The sequence below is a fragment of the Oryctolagus cuniculus genome, chromosome 6, assembly GCF_964237555.1.
Source record: "Oryctolagus cuniculus chromosome 6, mOryCun1.1, whole genome shotgun sequence".
NCBI classification, from domain to species: Eukaryota; Metazoa; Chordata; class Mammalia; order Lagomorpha; family Leporidae; genus Oryctolagus; species Oryctolagus cuniculus.
Genome location: NC_091437.1, coordinates 116,451,974 through 116,470,967, shown reverse-complemented (window position 1 = coordinate 116,470,967; position 18,994 = coordinate 116,451,974). Strand labels below are relative to the sequence as shown.

The following is an 18,994-nucleotide window of genomic DNA, read 5'->3' as shown; positions in this document are numbered from 1 at the left end:
CCATATGGGATGCCGGCACTTCAGGCCAGGGCATTAACCCGCTGCGCCACAGCACTGGCCCCATGTCACTCTCTTACTTCCCATATTCCTCTTGTGCTTAAGTTTCTATTTTTTCCAGGACCCTTTTAGAAATTGGAAGGATGGTGTATTGAACATTAAAGAACATTACATAGCTCTTTTATGAATCAGCAGCCAAACTAGGATGGAATGTTTAATTCTTCTATAGAATGTATTTGCATGAGCTATAAGACTTGTTAGGGCATTTTCTTCTGAGCATATATGTTTAAAGGCAAAGGTAAAAAATCTTTCTTTTCAGTCTTGCTGGGATATTTAAGCATGGTAGATCCACAAAGTGGGTCTTAAAACAGTGTAAAGAAAGCCCCAAGTTGTTCGACGTTTGCGTGTATGAATTCCACAGAGAGAGAATTTAAGGGAAGGCATGTTACAAGATGACATTTTATAGTTTCAGAGATGAAGTGCAAGACTCACCATCTAGAAGAGGACTAGGCTATAGAAATGAGAGCCAGTATGGGCTGGCATTGTGGCACAGTGGGTTAAGCCATCTCTTGTGACCTTGGAACCCATATCTGTGTGCATGCCAGTTCAAGTCCTAGCTGCTCCATTTTCAATTTCCAATCCATCAGTGGATGATGGCCCAAGTAGCTGGGTCCCTGTCACCCGTGTGAGAGACTTGAATGGATTTCCAGGCTTCTGGCTTTGGCCTAGTCTTACCTTGATTGTGGGCATTTGAGGAATAAACCAGCAGATAGACTATATCTGCCTGGCTCTCTCTCTGCCACTCTGACTTCTAGATAAATAAATCTAAAAAAAAACAATGATAGCAAGTAGACTGAATGTGAGAATACTTGTTGATCTCATATCTGGTGTCTGGGTTTATTTGGCTCCCTTCCCTATTCAAGCTTCATATTAATGTGCAACCTGGGAGGCAACAAGTGATACCTCAAGTGGTTTGGTCCCTGCAACCCATATGGGAGATCTGGGTTAAGTTCCTGGCTCCTGGCTTCAGCTTCACCCAGTGCTGGCATTGTGGGCATTTGTGGAATTAATCAATGGGTGGGAGATCTCTGTCTGTGTTTCTCTGCCTACCCAATAAATTTTTAAAAATCTAGATTATTAGACATTTTTCAAATAAGCCTATGTTTCTACCTAGATATAATTTTTTAAAGATTTATTTATTTTATTTGAAAGATAGAGTTACAGAGAGACAGAGGTAGAGAGAAAGAGGTCTTCCATCTGCTGGTTCACTCCCCAGATGGCCACAATGGCCGGAGCTGCACCTATCTAAAGCCAAGAGCTGGGAGCTTCTTCTGGGTCTCCCATGCAGGTACAGGGGCGCAAGGACTTGGCCATCTTCCATGCTTTCCCAGGACATAGCAGAGAGCTGGATCGGAAGTGGAGCAGCTGGGACTCAAACCAGTGCCCATTTGGAATGCTGGCACTGCAGGTGGAGGCTTTACCTGCTATGTCATGTGCCAGCTGTATAAATTTTGTGACAAAAAGCGTTTTCCAAATTTATAGAATTTAGAAGTTCTGTTCTGGTTTTCAATATGGAATACTTAGCCAGTCTCAACAAGAATAGTGTTTGGATTTGCCACTAGCATCTAATAAGTACATAGGTCATTACTAAAACTCAGACATTTTTGAATATAACATGTTTTTTATGACTCAGTCTCAAAAGTCAAATATATTGTTTCTTCTGCCATTTTCTATTGGTCAGAGCTTTTTTTTTTTTTTTTTTTTTTTTTTTTTTTTTTTTTTTGACAGGCAGTTAGACAGTGAGAGAGAGAGACAGAGAGAAAGCTCTTCCTTCCCTTGGTTCACTCCCCAGATGGCCGCTACGGCTGGTGGTGCGCTGGCCCGAAGCCAGGAGCCAGGTGCTTCCTCCTGGTTTCCCACACGGGTGCAGGGCCCAAGGACTTGGGCCATCCTCCACTGCACTCCCGGGCCACGGCAGAGAGCTGGACAGGAAGAGGAGCAACCGGGACAGAATCCGGCACCCCAACCCGGACTAGAACCCGGGTTACCAGAGCTGCAAGCAAAGGATTAACCTAGTGAGCCGCGGCGCCGGCCTAGAGCTCTTATAAACCACTTGGATTCAAGGTGATGGAATGCAGACTTTACCTTTTGATGGGAGGCATGCCAAAGAATTTGTAGCTGTGTTGTGAAGCTACCACAATAAGCCATGACATATCTGCAGAATGAAACACTATGCAGCAGGAGAAGAAATGAGACAACTCTTGGCCAGCGCCGCGTCTCACTAGGCTAATCCTCTGCCTTGCGGCACCGGCACACCGGGTTCTAGTCCCGGTTGGGGCGCTGGATTCTGTCCCGGTTGCCCCTCTTCCAGGCCAGCTCTCTGCTGTGGCCAGGGAGTGCAGTGGAGGATGACCCAAGTCCTTGGGCCCTGCACCCCATGGGAGACCAGGAGAAGCTCCTGGCTCCTGCCTTCCGATCAGCGCGGTGCGTCGGCCGCATTGTGCCAGCTGTGGCGGCCGTTGGAGGGTGAACCAACGGCAAAGGAAGACCTTTCTCTCTGTCTCTCTATCCACTCTGCCTGTCCAAAAAAAAAAAAAAAAAAAAAAAAGAGAGAGAGACAACTCTATATACCATATGGAAAGATTACCAGGATATACTGTAAATTGAAAACAAGCAAGATGAAGAACAGTATAAGACATACTCTGTGTGGGAGAAAGAGGAAATGAGGATGTGAATGTGTTTGTAATACCTGTGATTGTCTAAACAAACACTGCAAGGAGACATGTAACAATGTAATTGGAAATCTCTGAAGTATGATATGATCGATGGGCACAAATGTTGGAGTAACACTTCTGAGCATACATCTTTTATGTTTTTGTGTTTTTAAATTTACTTATTTGAGAGGTAGACAGACACAGAGAGAAAGGTACACAGAGACAGGCAGATAGACCCCCAGCCACTGGTTCACTCCTCAAATGCCCTCAGTGGTCCTACTGGGCCAGGACTGGGACCACGGACCAGGAACACAACTCAGGTCTCCCATGTGGGTGTCAGGAATTCATATGCTTGAGCCATCACCACTGCCTCCCAGAGTCTGCATTAGCAGGAAGCTGGAGCCAGGAATTGAACTCAGGAGTTTTGATGTAGGATTGATAACATGTTAACCCCTAGGCTAAATCCCACTTCCTCATTTTTTTTTTTTATTTTTGAGCCATATAAATATTTTTTGAATAAAAATTCAGTATGTGTGAAAAATAAATTACGCCTTGACCTCCTTATGTTATTGATCCTTATTTGGAGTTTGTCCTTGATAGAATCCTGAACATGCTAACAAAAGTCGTTTCTTAGACTACATCCCCACCTCTCTGTACAGGTACTTGCAGTTGTACCTGTTACATTTTAGTATGTTTCATTTGGTTCATCATTCCAGCCCGTCACGATTTTCTCAGGAAGAATCCTATTATGACATGGGAAACACTGCTGTGTCTATGTGCTTTTCCCCAAAACCATGCTCATTACTTCATACTAGTAACATTTATGAGCCATTTCCAGACTTTTCCAGATGGAGACTTACTTTTTACATTCTACAGATAGATGAGGGGGAAAGGGAATATGAAAACTGTAACATTCAAATTCTACCCATTTATCAAGATTGTTTTTTTTTGACAGGCAGAGTTAGACAGTGAAAGAGAGAGAGAGAAAGGTCTTTGTTCCGTTGGTTCACCCCCCAAATGGCTGCTACGGCCGGAGCGCTGCGCCGATCGATCCGAAGCCAGGAGCCTGGTGCTTCCTCCTGGTCTCCCATGCGGGTGCAGGGCCCAAGCACTTGGGCCATCCTCCACTGCACTCCTGGGCCACAGCAGAGAGCTGGACTGGAAGAGGAGCAACTGGGACAGAATCCGGCACCCCAACCGGGACTAGAACCCGGTGTGCTGGCTCCGCAAGGCGGAGGATTAGCCTAGTGAGCCGTGGCGCCAGCCTAAGGTTCTTTTCTTTCATGCAGTCTTTTCTAATCTCTGCTGCTGGGAGATAAATGTTCCTAAAGCAATGTCTTTCAACATGCCCATTATATATTTATCAACATTTATTTATATATGCTGTATATTAATATAAATATATTAATATTTATGTGTATATATTAATTATACATTAGTATATGTGTATACACATATATATGTGTATGTATATAAATATATATATATATAGAGAGAGACAGACAGACAGACAGAAGGAGAGGGGATTCCTGAGAGGATTCCTGTCTCTTTAGTCTCTGGGCCCCTACCTACCATAGCCCCTTGCGTATGATCTTATTCATCCAAGCACTCAACAAACATCAGTTGTATTAATGAACATTAGATTGAGAAAACAAGGAAGGAATGGCATGATGGAGTGGAGCTTGTATGGGGAGCTGGCGGAACGTGAGAACAAAAGACCATAGAGATCTGCAGAGCTTGTGTTCAAATCCCTTTCCTCATTCGAATATCTCTCTGGGGAGGGGAGAAACTCCAGGGCTGCAACCCCTGCTGGCCGGGATGGGAACCATCATTTTAATGGCTTCCCTTCTTATTTATTTAGCAATCTCTGCATTTTGAAGTGAAATTTAATTAGAGGCTAAAAATATGTAAGTACTAGAATTTAAGGGACTTATATACTAAATATCTTTCAGCATTTATTGTATACCTAAAAATCAAGTATTTATTCTGAGGGACACATCAGATGCCTTATATGTATCTGATTTGGCTCAGATTTATGGTGGAAATGTCCCAAATTACTAAATTATTCACTTTTTATCCAATATCTATTAATCCCTAAGCCATTTTATAAATGGAGGAGATATTTAACTAGAAAAATACTAATGACAATAATTTATGTATTTTACCATCTTGTTCTACTGGATTTTAACATTGTATACTACTATTTCATGTTTTTAAGAAAATAAAACATTACAAATCCAGTTGAACTGTCTATCCTGCCCAATATATTGAGGTTACTTTCCCCCTCATATTCTCTCTTATCTAAAAATATCTTATATTTTGGTTCAATTACATATAAGTACACTTTATTAATGATTTAGTAATACTTGTATTTTGTAAGTTGTCATTAAATGTGTTTATGTAGTTATATACAAAGGAGTATCTTGCTTTCCCTGACAACATACATTCTATGTGATATGCAGTGAAATGAAGTGCCTAGGGAGAAGTGACAGAATAAGGATTCTTAACCACCTTAGGCTATAGGTGGAGTTTCTTAATTCTTAGGCTGCTGCATGTTTTTTGCCCTGGAGATAATTTTTTGTCTGTTCTAAAAATGAACATCTCTATTTTCTTTGAAAAAATACTTTCTTGAAAGCAACATTGTAGACAACAAACTAAAAGAACCATGCAAATAAGCAATATGATTTTACACCAATCTTACTAGAATAACTTGTACTTTTTAAAATAGAAATAACGTACAGTGTTTAATAATGTATGAGAGGAATATATATGCATAAGTTGTCAATAGTTGGAAAAAGTACTAGTGCCACAGATGAAATGAATTATTAGGATAAGGTAGGAATTTCTTTGTGAGAAATATACAGATTTGAGTAGAAACCGTTGTCATCCAAAAATCGGTCACTAGCAGGTCATTGGGTATTTATTACCAGTGTCTTCGGTTGTGTGGCAGTTTTTTGAGACAACTCAAATGCTTGGGACCACTAAGGTAGGGAAGGATAGTAGATGAACAGGTCATAGTGGCATTCAGTATTCGTCATGACTAGCCTGGTTTGATGGTGCCTTAGAGCCTCTCCTGAACCTATATAAGCTCCTAGAAGTAGCACTGGAGGTGCCAGGATGTAGGTTGACATTGGTCCCAAGCTGATATTACACTCACATTTACAAAAGTGTTACTGTTTTTTAGAACTTGTGTTTGGAGGCATTAGTGATAAAAATGTATAGAAGGGTTGCATCGCCTGAAAAAATGCTACATTGTGCCAAGAGGATTTTGCCACCACTCTTCCCTTCATCTCCCCCAAACTTGAAACACACTCCGACATAGTCAATTTTAGGTGCTGTCATTTATGCTCCCAGTCTCCTGTGTGCATGTCCTTAGAGGGCACTTAACACTCCAAATTGTAATTGCAGTTTTACGGCCTTTCTATATATTTAGAACGTGAGCTCCTTGAGCCCTGGGAGCTCTTTGAGGCCCAGGAGCATGCCTCATTTTCCATGGATCCCTGATTTAGCGGAGTGCCTGGGAGAGTAGATGCTGGAGTACTTGTGACTGACAAAAGGTTAACTCTTAGGCATCCACTCTGGAGTACTTGGCATGCTGCTGCTTTCCCCCTGAAATAGTTGAAGGCCTTGACTTTTCTCTGGCATCAGAGCTCATAAATGACCTGACCACACTTTAGTTGGGAAATCAGGATTATCCAGGGTATCTGTCAAACTTAGAGTAACAAGTAAATTTACTGAAGGTGTGATAGATAGCAATACTCCTACACCTTTCAGGTGTTTCACAGTGCCACTATCCTCGGCAGTTTGCCCACAGTGTTGCTTTTGGTTTAAATTCTGTAGACTTTCCCTTGGTCTTTCCTACTCCAAAATTTGGCTAAAGAACAAAGTTGGCAACTTCATTGGTTTCCAAGAATGTCTGTTCCAGTAATATGTTCAGGAACCAGGAAAATAAATGCAAGGTAGGAACTGGGACCACTGTAAGTTGGACTAAAACTCCATCCTTCACCTGATGAGCATTTTTGACTCCATCTGGAATGAGCACTATTTAAGAACCAGTTTTCTCATAATTTCTGAACAATTTGGGTGTTCTCTTTCCCACAGTAAACAGTCTATTAAATAGCCTCTGACCTTTTTTGCGCAAGGTTTGAAGGACTATTTACAATGTAAGAAGTTTTCAAAATGCTTGCAGAAAGTGGAAATAAAAGAGAATGCATTCTCTATGAAGTCTTGAAGCTTTTTTTGTATGTACTATGCCAGTGATTCTGGATTCTCTCTCAGGGCCACTCTTTCCATTAAGGTGCTCTGGGTCTGTGAATCTCCTTTTGTTGGGAACTGGTTGAACAATTGTGACTTTATTGTGACTATTCAAGTTAGGCTGCTGGTTAAAACACATAGAATGTTTTCTCATTCATTTCATTGCTAGACTAATTTTAGTTTGCCACTGCCAAATGTCCTTGGGGTCAAAATATTCTAATATTCACTACTTCCCATTATAATAAATGTACTCACCTTGTCTTTAGTGTCTAAGTGCTGCTATTTGGCCTGCTACTCAAGTATCCCCCAATCAATTCCCATTGAAAGCAGGCAGCACAGCCCAGTGGAGTCATCTCAAACTGTGATGCCTCGTCTGTGTTGAAGAGCAGCCACACCAGGATGCATGTGTTCCTCTAAAATGCCTTTTTATCTGTGTCTTAGTGAAAGGAGTATACGCTGGGCCATCTCTGGGGTTGACCTGAGAGTGGGTGTGCAGGTTTGACATGATAAGTCCACTCCAACGTTTTTGACTGCTTGAGTCTGTGATTGCTTCTGCTGAGTCATTAACTGTAATATCATGTCTCATCCACCAACAAGTAAACTCTTAGAGTCACTTCTAGTATTAAAAGGAACATGGACTCTAGTAAACCCAGCCCAGTTCTATATTACATTTCATCCTCTTTGGTTTAACACCTTTCGGATCCACTCCCACAGATATTCCCTAGGTTTCTGACAATACATACATAGATAAAACTTTGCAGTTCTCTCGATGTATAATTGTTTCTTCCTGAGCTCAACTGTGGAGCACATTAAGATTTGACTGTCATCATCTTGAGGCAACAGAGGATTTTTCAACTGCATTTTATTGAAAATGGCTTTCCCATGTATGGCAACTGCTTCAGGTGAGACCATTACAAGGTTTTCCAGGAAGTGAAGGCTGGTCTCCTCAGACACAAGAGACAAGGCTATTTTCTACTTGCAAGGCAGGCTCAGAGTGACTCAGGGGTTTAAGATTCTCAGCTTTGCTTGGGTACAACCAGACGGCCTCGTTCCAAGTTTCACTCTTATGCAATCAGTGTCCTAACTTTCAGTAAGAGAATCGGTAATGCTGAGGATTTACCTCAAAATTCTGCAGTATGTACAGTTAAATTTTGCATTTGATTTCTAGTAATGTATTCCCTTTGTTAATTAGGAATAAATGTTACTTTTACGGCTTCAGTAGAAGTTCTACCATCTGCCATCTTTTGCAGAATTCCAACTCCAGCATCATGGTTCTCTAACCATGACTTGAGTTTAAAGACCTGACATTCTCATTTTTATTCTGTAAGTGTCCAGTGCGTTCATGAGATCCATCCAGATTAATTTCATGTAGTGATTATGACTGCCATAACGATCAAGTGAATGGGCCACAAACATCACGATCAAGGACAGGGTATAATTCAGTTGATCAGGATGCTGTTGTATGCTATGGATTACTACCATCCCACTTCCCATTGCTAAGGAGCTCAGCACAGCATGTAGGCCCGATTTAACCAAACTACTCCTCCTGTTTTCTAGGATCATTTATTTTTTTTTAAATATTTATTTATTTGAAAGGCAGAGTTATTTAGAGAGGTAGAGGCAGGGAGTGAGTGAGTGAGAGGTCTTCCATCCACAGGTTCACTCCCCAGATGGCTGCAATGGCTGGAGCTGCTCCAATCTGAAGCCAGGAACCTGGAGCTTCTTCTAGGTCTCCCATGCAGATTCACAGGGGCCCAAGGACTTAGGCCTTATTCTATTGCTTTCCCAGGCCATAGCAGAGAGCTGGATTAGAAGTAGAGCAACTGGTACTTGAACCAGCACCCATATGGGATGCCGGCACTGTAGGCAGTGACTTTACCCACTATGCCACAGTGCCAGCCCCTCTAGGATCATTTCTGGCATGAGTTTCTGTATTGGTTTACCTGGTTAAGAGATAGAAACCACACAGTAGAATTTCATGTAAAGCATTTCTAATTAGATAGGAAGATATTAGCAGGGTAACTGAAAGGTAAATATATTACTCTAAGATATTGAGGAGGTAATAGGAAGCATCTATCACCACTAGGGCTGAGGAGAACAAGGGAAGAGATTGTAGTCATTAAAATTTGGGAACTTAGAGGAGACATTCTATAGATCTGAAGCATGACTTCTGAGGAGGAGACATTGGTCAGTTGGTGCTAGTGTCTTTGAACCCTAAAGGAAGACTGTGTGTGCCTGGGAAAGCAGCAGAAAATGGCCCAAGTACTTGTTCCAGGAGCAGGAACACTGGCTAGCTGGTGCTGATGTCCTTTCTTTCCTGTTTTCCATTTGATTGATTGATTTATTGATTGATTTGAGAGATAGGGTTACAGAGAGAAAGATCTTCCATCTGCTGGTTCACTTCCCAAATGGCTGCAATGGCTGCAATGTCTAGAGCTGTGCCAATCTGAAGCCAGGAGCCAGAAGCTTTTTCTGGGTCTCCCACGCAGGTGCAGGGGCCCAAGCACTTGGGCCATCTTCTACTGCTTTCCCAGACCATAGCAGAGAGCTGGATTGGAAGAGGAGCAGCCAGGACGAGAACTGGTGCCCTTATGGGATGCTGGTGCTGCAGCCAGAGGCTTAGCCTACTACACCACAGTGCCGGCCCTGCTGATGTCCTTTTTGAAGGGAGACACAGTGAAGCAAATGTTGAAAACTGAAAACTGATTTAGTGATGCTGTTTAAGAGAATTGCTGCCACAAGGTTGAAGGAGTACTCTTTCAGGGTACTTCAGAGACACAGCAAGCAAATTGGTAGCAAATAGAAGGGACAAGTCCCTTCTTCCTTCTCCAAGCTTGTGGTCTTTCTCCTTCTATCACCTCCTATTAACAGAGCATAACTAGGAGGAAGCTAGCAAAGCCAAACTATGCTTTATAGAATCCAACTCCAGCATCTCAATGCAGAGTAGGGAAGGGGGCATTTGGAGCTGAGAGTTAGTGACCTGTTAACTAGCACACTTTCATTGTCAGCTGAATTCAGATAGTTCCTTCTGAGAGTGTTGTGTTTCTGGGAGAACCCAAGAGTCTCTTGGAAGAGATTTTGTTCTTTGATTTCTTTTCTCTGTGTTGGACCAGCTTGGAGAGATTTGATGTGAGATTCAGCTATCCCATAGGAGCCAAGCCCATTCTGTACCTTACAAATACTCCAGAAAGATCCTAAGGGAAAATTAATCCATGCAATGAAAATTGGAGGTGAAGACTTAGATTTTCATAACAGGCTGCTGCTTTTTATATCTTTCTTGTTCCCTCTAATATCATGGTATCCTAAAATATCTCTCATTTTAATCTGAAGTCATTTTTCAATTTTGATACATCATCTTTGTCAAGGACCTGAAGGGCTATCTAGTGATGTAAGTGAATAAACTGGCAAATATTGCCATTGAAGACACTGAGAAGGGATTAACTGAGATAACAGAGTATCCAGCAAAACAGTGTCAACTTTTAAAATGCTAGAGACATATCTGGGCTCTGGAAACAAATGAACCATGCATTAATACACCAGGGTGAATTAGCAAGACAAAGGAGTGGTTCGGCATAAAATAAATAAATTAGGCTGAAGTTTGTGATGGGAAAATGTAATATTAGCACTTGTGGGTTTGCAGTGTAATAATGGCTTCTTCTGAGTGTTTCAGTAATGTCGCTCCCCGTCTTCATGGAGGAACGACACAGGACCCTGCGCTGTTCTTTCGTCTGCTCGGCCCTCCCCGGGTTTGCTGCTGGTTCTTCCCGGGTTGGCTACTGTCCCTTCCACCTCCGTGGAAGGGCGGTTCCCCCTGGCCACTTTCCCCACTTCCGCGGGGGAGCGGCACACCGCCGGCCGGCTCTCTCGGGGGCTGCTCAGGTGTTCCTTCAGATAGATGTTCCTGGTGCATGTTGTCTCTCTCCTCCTTTATAGTCCTCTTCCACCAATCCCAACTCGGCTGCCCACATGCCGAGTACGCTGCTCTCCTCCAATCAGGAGCAGGATCAGCTCCTGGAGGTCATCACTCAAGTTGGCAAGAGGCAGCTGCGTAGAAGCTGTTTTCTCCTCTCCCAGCGCCATATTGTGGGAGAGCAGATGCATAGAATAAGTCTTAATTCCAGTAACTTAGTCTAGTCCGAGTTGCTCCCAGTTGCTCCCCACAAGTAAGACAATCGCATTTGCCTTGTGATCCATATTCTTCCATTCTTTGTTGTAAGTCTCAGTTTTCTGTCTATTTTATGAGATTTAGTCTTACATGAAGATTTTATTAACATGAAATGGTTATTTTTTCCTATTCTATTTAATTTTTTATTTTTTGTGATTCTTCACTTTCCTCCTGCTAATTTGCTTTAACCCAGATCTGATTCTCTAGAGATCTTCATTATCAGATTCTTGCCTGTTTCTACAGAATCTCCTTACTGGACTTTACATCTTCCCCCCACATTAAGTCATTATTTATTAAGAGAGTCATCTGTTACTGTGGAGACATCTCTAGGACAGGAGTCAACTTTTGGCTTTGCTGAGTTCTATGTAATCCTCCAACAGTCAGAATCTCTGGCTTCAGTCCTCTCTTCCAGAAAATGAAATTAGATTATATGATTGATAAGATTGCTTGAATTTCTAAAGAACATTATGCAATTCTGGAGCGCATGAGGGAGTATTTTTTAGAATTAAAGACTACTGACCTAACAGATACTTCTTAAATGGAGGAAAAAACATTTTTCATTTTAAGCAGACTCTGTAGAGAAAATGTCTATTGTTTTAAAAAGAGGCAAGACTTCAAATGAAGGACCAGTGTGACTCTTAAGATCTAATGACTCTGAGTTCTGATTACAGCGGAGTTTGCAAACTAGTGCAGACATGCAAAACAGATGAGCATGGTGATCTGTTCACTGTTTTAAAGTAAACAGAGAAAAAGTGAACAGAACTAAGTAGCTAATTGGTGTTGGTTTACCAGTTGTGGAATAAGTGTCATGAGAGTACAAGTTCTTTTCAAGAGGAGATAGAGCTATAGGTGAAGGTTCCCTTAGAGTAAAAGCTGAGTGACAGAGAGAGGCCAAAGTACAAGAAATATCTATAAATCAGCTTATGGCAGGAGTAAGGAACAGAAAATTGAAATGACGGGCCTGGAAGCACTGTGGAGTGGAGCTATTAGGCTGCATCCGCTGTCATTCTATTGATCTCTTGGATTGATTCCATTTGTCTCTTGGGCCAGGCCAGTGTCTCCTGACTGTTTCATCTATCTCAAGCATAGTTTTTTCTTTTTGTTTTAAAAGATTTATTTATTTATTTGAAAGTCAGAGTTACACAGAGAGAGGAGAGGCAGAGAAAGAGCGAGTGAGAGAGAGGTCTTCCATCCCATGGTTCACTCCCCAGATGGCTGCAATGGCCGGAGCTGCACCAATCCAAAGCCAGGAGCCAGGAGCTTCTTCCTGGTCTCCCACATGGGTGCAGGGGCCCAAGGACTTGAGCCATCTTCTACTCTGTTCCCAGGCCGTAGCAGAGAGCTGGATAGGAAGTGGAGCAGCCAGGTCTCAAACTGGTGCCCATATGGGATGCCGGCGCTTCAGGCCAGAGCATTAACCCTCTGTGCCACAGCACCAGCCCCTCTATTTTAACATTCTAATCTTCACTGGCTGTTCTGCTCCTTTCCTCCACTTCCCAAGCCTTCAGAAGAGTAGATTTGGGCATGTTTTTGTCACTGAAAACTTCTCTTTTTTGACAGATTAAAATTTATGTAGTACATGAGGTAGGTGTTTAATCAGCAGTTAAGATTCTTGTGTTCCACGTCAGAGTGCCTGTGTTCAATACCAGGCTCCAGCTCCTGTCTAGCTTCCTTTGGGAAATAGTAGTGATGGCTTAAGTGGTTGGGTGCCTGCCACTCACACAGGGGACCTGGATTGGGTTCCTGGCTCCTTGTCCTGATCCTGGTCCCAGCTCAGTTTGGGATGTCCAGGCATTTGGGGAGTGAACCAGCAGATGAGAGCCTGCTCTCTCAACTAAATTTTTTTAATTATGTTGTACAAATCTTAGAGGAAGAATTCACAGGATTTTGTTGGTTGTCATACCATCCAAATGATTCTTAAGATCATGCACCGAGGGGGCTGGCCTTGTGGCATAGCAGGTTAAGCCATCGTATGCAATGCGAGCATCCTATATGGGTGCTGTTCTAGTCTCGGCTGCTTCACTCCCAATCCAGCTCCAAGGCCCAAGATCTTGGGCCCCTGCCACTCACATAGGAGTTGTGGGTGGAGTTCCAGGCTCCTGGCTTTGGCCTGGCCCAGCTCTAGCCTTTGGGGCCATTTGGGGAATGAACCAGCAGATGGAAGATCTCTCTCTCTCTCTCTCTCTCTCTCTTTCTCTGTAACTCTTTCAAATGAATAAATTTGTAAAAAATTACCTATTGAAATATAGGAGATTCCTTTGAGCATAGCTTTTGCTTAAAGTGGATGGGTTCCAGTGCCCTTGTATGTAGTGACAATGTCGCTGCCTCCCTTCACCCGTTAAGCACCTGTTTTCTTTCTTTCTTTTTTTTTTTTTTTTTATTTTTTGACAGGCAGAGTGGACAGTGAGAGAGAGAGACAGAGAGAAAGGTCTTCCTTTGCCGTTGGTTCACCCTCCAATGGCCGCCGCGGCCGGCACGCTGCGGCCGGCGCACCGTGCTGATCCGATGGCAGGAGCCAGGAGCCAGGTGCTTTTCCTGGTCTCCCATGGGGTGCAGGGCCCAAGCACTTGGGCCATCCTCCACTGCACTCCCTGGCCACAGCAGAGGGCTGGCCTGGAAGAGGGCCAACCGGGACAGAATCCGGCGCCCCAACCGGGACTAGAACCCGGTGTGCCGGCGCCGCTAGGTGGAGGATTAGCCTAGTGAGCCGCGGCGCCGGCCTAAACACCTGTTTTCTTTATGCAGTTGTCTTTAAATTTATTTTCTATCATTCTGTGTAAAATAGATCATGAGATCATGGGAAACCTATTTCATTTTACTTTGTAATTCTAGAAAATGGCAAAAGATGAAACCAACTTTGATTAATAATGACATTTATAAGTGTTAAAAACAGCATTCGCATATATGTAGTGAAATATATATTCTTCTCCTCAGAATTATGTCTTCTCAATTTGCAAATTGCTAAGTCTTAAATGTGTTGTTGACTCATGGTTCCTTTAACTTGTTTTTATCTTCTTGATGAATATGTTGCAGGTCACCGTGGCTCCATCTGAAATTCCTTTAAGGATTTAAGCTGGTTTTGTAATTAAAGACACGTATATCTTCTTTTCAAGTTCAGTGTTCGGCAGGGTTCTGGTTTAAGCTTCCCAGCAATGTACACTGTCATGTCAGAGTGGCCTCTTTCAGAGCCGTGGCTGCTGCAGAACTTCTGAATCAATTGAATGAACAACACTTGTTGCTAATCCTTTTCAGTCTGGGAAAAAAAAAAAAAAAAAACTAGGTGCTAAATCCCAGGCTTGCTTGATAATATGAAGATCTTAAACATACCACAATATGTTATGCTCTAACTCTTTCCAAAAATATCAGATTTCATGGGGCCTCTGCTGTGGCATAGTAGGTTGAGCCTCAGCCTGTGATGCCGTAGTCCCATATGGGTGCTGGTTCAGGTCCCAGCTGGTCCACTTCAGATCCAGCTCTCTGCTGATGATTCTGGCTCCTGGCTTCAGATCCGTTCAGCTCTGGCCATTGCAGCCATTTGGAGAGTGAACCAGCAGATGGAAGACCTCTTTGTCTTTCCCTCTCTCTCTAACTCTGCCTCTCAAATAAATAAATCTTTAAAAAACATATCAGATTTCAAAATTTAGTGTAGTTGATAGAAAACCTCTATTTAAATATTAGCTTTTTTCAATGATTATGTATTGTGAATTTTTATTTATTTACTCATTTATTTGAAAGTCAGAATTAGAGGGAGAGAGAGAGGGAGAAAGAGAATCAATCTTCCATCCATGGGTTTACTCCCCAAATGGCCACAATGGCCAGGGCTAGACTAGGCCAAAGTCAGGAGCCAGGAGCTTTATCCAGGTCTCCCACATGGGTACAGGGGCCCAAACACTTGGGTCATCCTCCACTGCCTTCCCAGGCTATCAGCAGCTGGATCAGAAGTGGAGCAGAACATATGGGATGTCAGCACTGCAGGTAGTGGCTTAACCTGCTACTGCACAGTGCAAGCCCTGTGATTGTATTTTATAGTATTATAAAAGCACATTGAGATAGGGTTCTTCAATCATGTGTTATGGTCTGGCTCATTCCAAATATCCTAAAACAAAACCTCATCTGAAAGGGCCTTATATCCTATAATTGAGACAGCTATGGAAAGAGGTTAGGCAGTCGCCTATAGAAATCCCATTCCAGCATATTATATCAGGATTCCTTTTTTGACTCGTAACGAATGTGCACCTTCTGGTAGATGACTACGTATTCTGAAACTAGGCGTTCACTTTTCACCCACTCAGTCAGCCTTAAATCTCTCTCTCTCAAAAAAAAAAAAAAAAAAAAAAAAAAAAAGAACCCCCAAAACAAACAGTAGGGTGTCTGTGTTTTTGCATTAAGGAAATCTTCAAACATATTCAACAGCACTATGAATATGTCCATGTGTTGTGGTTCTGAGGGTTAAGCCAGTGCTGTTTGGAGTCCTACTGCTCTGCTTCCAGTCCAGCTCCTGGCTAACACAGCTGGGAAGGCAGTGTAACTGGCACTCACGTGGGAGACCCAGATGGAGTTCATGGATCCTGGCTTTGGCCTGACCTGGTCTCTATGGCCATTTGGGGAATGAGCCCAGACATCACTTTTTTTACATATAAATTTTTATGGACTTTTTTTAGGTTTTTAATGTAAGTAGTAATTTGAAACTAAAAGTTGTTCAATTTTCTTTGTTTTTGCTTTGTGTTTATAATTAATATGGTTCCCATCCTTGTTTGATGCTGATAAGTTTAGTTTTCCTAGATTCACTCTCATCTCTCCTTGACTGCCTCCAAAACCTTATTTTATTCTTTTCATAGCCAGCAGTAATTATATTGGCTCCAGTATAAAAAGAGAGCATGACACTGCACAATTTATGCGTTTGTGTAAGTGATTTTAAAACTGCTTTCATTGACCATTTGTGCTTCTTGGTGGTCAGATCACTACTGTAAGATTTGTGCTTTGGGCATAAGTCACCACTCCCCAGTTGCAGACTTTACTAATTAGCACCTGGGAATGGGGTGGATATGTTGAGCACAGGTTAGTACAAAGGACTGGGTCAATGGGAAAGACTCAAGCAAACATGACTTCGATTTTATTAGAGTACAATATTATTTTGGGTAGATGTTGCAGCACAGCAGGTTAAGCTGCACTTGGGACTCCATCATCGCGTATTTGAGTGCTGATTCAAGTTCTGGATACTCCATGCTTCCATTCCAGCTTCCTGCTTAAGTACCTGGGAAGGCAGCAAATGAGAGCTCAAGTACCTGGGACCCTGCCACCCACATGGGAGACCCAGATGGAGTTCCTGGCTCCTGTCTTTGGTCTAGCCTAGCCCCGGCTATTGTGGCCATTTGGGGATCGAGCCATTGGATGGAACATCTTTTTCTGTCTCTCCCTCTCTCTCATTCACTCTGCCTTTTAAATTTTAAACACACACACAAGATAGTCCCATACTTGTTTATGCTCTGAAACAGGGATACATTGACTACCTTTAAAAACGTAAGTGAAAAGATGGGGGTGAGAGGATGATTTTGCGTTGCCACTTTGCATCTGTTGCTTATGTACTCAAACCACCCTAATGTCATCTTTGAGATCCTCATTCAGTGTCTAATATCTTTCCAGCGGAACTCCCGCCGCCATATACCGCCATTGCTAGTCCAGATGCCAGTGGTATTCCAGTAATAAACTGCCGTGTGTGCCAGTCTCTAATCAATTTGGATGGCAAACTTCACCAGCATGTGGTTAAGTGCACAGTTTGCAATGAAGCTACGGTAAGTGGAGATTTTCATTAATAAAAGCATAAATTGTTATCTGACATTTTATTCTCATGGGAAATACCTCAAAAATATTTCTAAAAGGTAGATATGGGTTGGATACAAATATGGGAATCTGTTTTGACTTTTCTTTTATCTGTCTCTTTTTATCATACAAAGATGTCTTCATGTGTTTAAAGCTGACCTCATTAAAAAAGCTTCACGGTGAATTTAAATATAATGACAGTTGACTCTTTACTTTGTAAATTGAGACTGACTATGGCAGTTGTTCTGTAATTTTCTTCACGGATCTCCCCATATCACCACTGAATATATTCTGGTTTTCACTAAAATGAAAATATGCCAAACTTCACTGTAAGGATGGATTTTGTTCTTATGTGGAAAATATTTAAACTTAAGTTTATAGGATATCAGTATTGTTTTTCTGGTCTTTGTGATTATGCATTTATTATTGACATCTGTGCTGAAGTATTTACAAATAGTTTGACCTTTTATTTCATTTATTAGATATTAATTTAGTGAAATGTTAAAAAAATTGAAGTTTTTTAAACTGAGCTTTCTGAAGAGCAACTAAATTTTAAGCAATATTTTTACCATTTCAACTAGTAAGCTGATAAGGCATATACTGGTTTAGATGAAATACTGTTCTACTTTCATCGTTAGGTTTATTATTAATTTCATTTGTAATTAGTAATAATTCATTACTAATTAAAATGTAAAATATAAAAATGAAATTATTTTCTTCAGGAAAGTCTAAGAAAGCCAGTCATTATTGTCTCTAAAAACTGTAACACATAGATACTGGGCTTTTTATGTTTTGTAGACAAGTCACAAAACCTTAAGCATGAAGCGATATATTCCACTTTAAATACTTTTTCTCTAAAGGGGCATCATTTGTAGAAAAACTTTATTGTACAAGTAGATGATACTATAAAACTCACTGAGCACTGATTAGTAAATTGAATTGGCGTTAACTTCTTCAGTGCTGTTTGTGTAATTCACAAGTGAATAGGAATTGTTAGACATAAGTAGCAATAAAAAAAAACTGCCTTCCAGATTTTCTTGGATTTGACATTAGTGTTATTTTTTCCTCTTATTGCTCCAGCCATACCAACCTTTATTCTTTAATGAGTAGAAAAAATGTTTTAAAGTTTTATGTTTACACTGGGAAGTAAACCCAGACTTCTAGGACATTTATGCGGGAATCTCAAAGTCCCTGTGGATCTAGCAAATGGTCCATCTGTTAACTTAGGAGTGATGAGTTCATGTAGGATCAGTGGGATTTGGCTCTAAATAAACTGCTAATCGACTTAAGGACACTTGAACTGAAATTTTTAAATAATTCTTGCCCTTGTGTAGTAAAGAAATGTAAATAATTATGAAAACTCTAAAGAAAGTGAATACAATCGGATTGCCTTGTGTGGAATAGGTAATATCATAGCAGAAAAAAGTGAAAAAAAAATAAAAAGACATTGAGGAGTACCTTAACATCTTGCTTGTTAAAATTTAAAGTGCAATGTGATCTTAAATTTATGCATGAAGAAGTGTTAGTGGACTAGGACTTCTTTGTAGAATTGCTAGGTTGAAAACAATAGTGTGGTGGGCTTGGATCCAGAAACAGTTCCCTTGTGTCCACTGCCTCTGTGCTATGTTCAGTTTTACTATGAGTCGTTCTCTTCCCATCACCTAAAACAGGGTATGTGTGTAGCCACCCTCCTGTGTAGCCACTTTGATAGGAACCTGATCCACCTGTGATGGAAAAGTGAAACACAATAAGGCTAATACAAGTCCTTTTTGTTTCAGTAGGTTGAATTGGCAAGGGAAGTAGGTACTGTCTGTGTGTATGAGAAAGAGAAAAAAATATGGAAAAATGCTAGCAAAACTTGGAAAACAGAATTTATGGTGAAATGGGTGAAGATTTCTAGGACAATGTGCGGGAAATCTGAGAGGTGCTGGGGAAGGTAGCACTAGTGACTGTGTAACTGATTAGGAACCTGGCCTTCTGAGGCTGAGACTGGAGTTTGAGTCCTCGTTCCACCGCTTAGCGGCTGTACTCGTAGATCTTTGGG

The 18,994-nt window shown here is 41.6% G+C and overlaps 1 protein-coding gene across 1 annotated transcript in view; it reads left to right on the top strand.

The window, feature by feature from the left end:
- PIP4P2 (phosphatidylinositol-4,5-bisphosphate 4-phosphatase 2) overlaps positions 1-18,994 on the top strand; it is a 66,969-nt gene that overhangs the window by 11,162 nt on the left and 36,813 nt on the right. Inside the window, exon 2 of the mRNA XM_002710684.5 lies at positions 16,774-16,922. Coding sequence (XP_002710730.1) covers positions 16,774-16,922 — 149 coding nt within the window. The remainder of the gene's footprint in view (positions 1-16,773; positions 16,923-18,994) is intronic.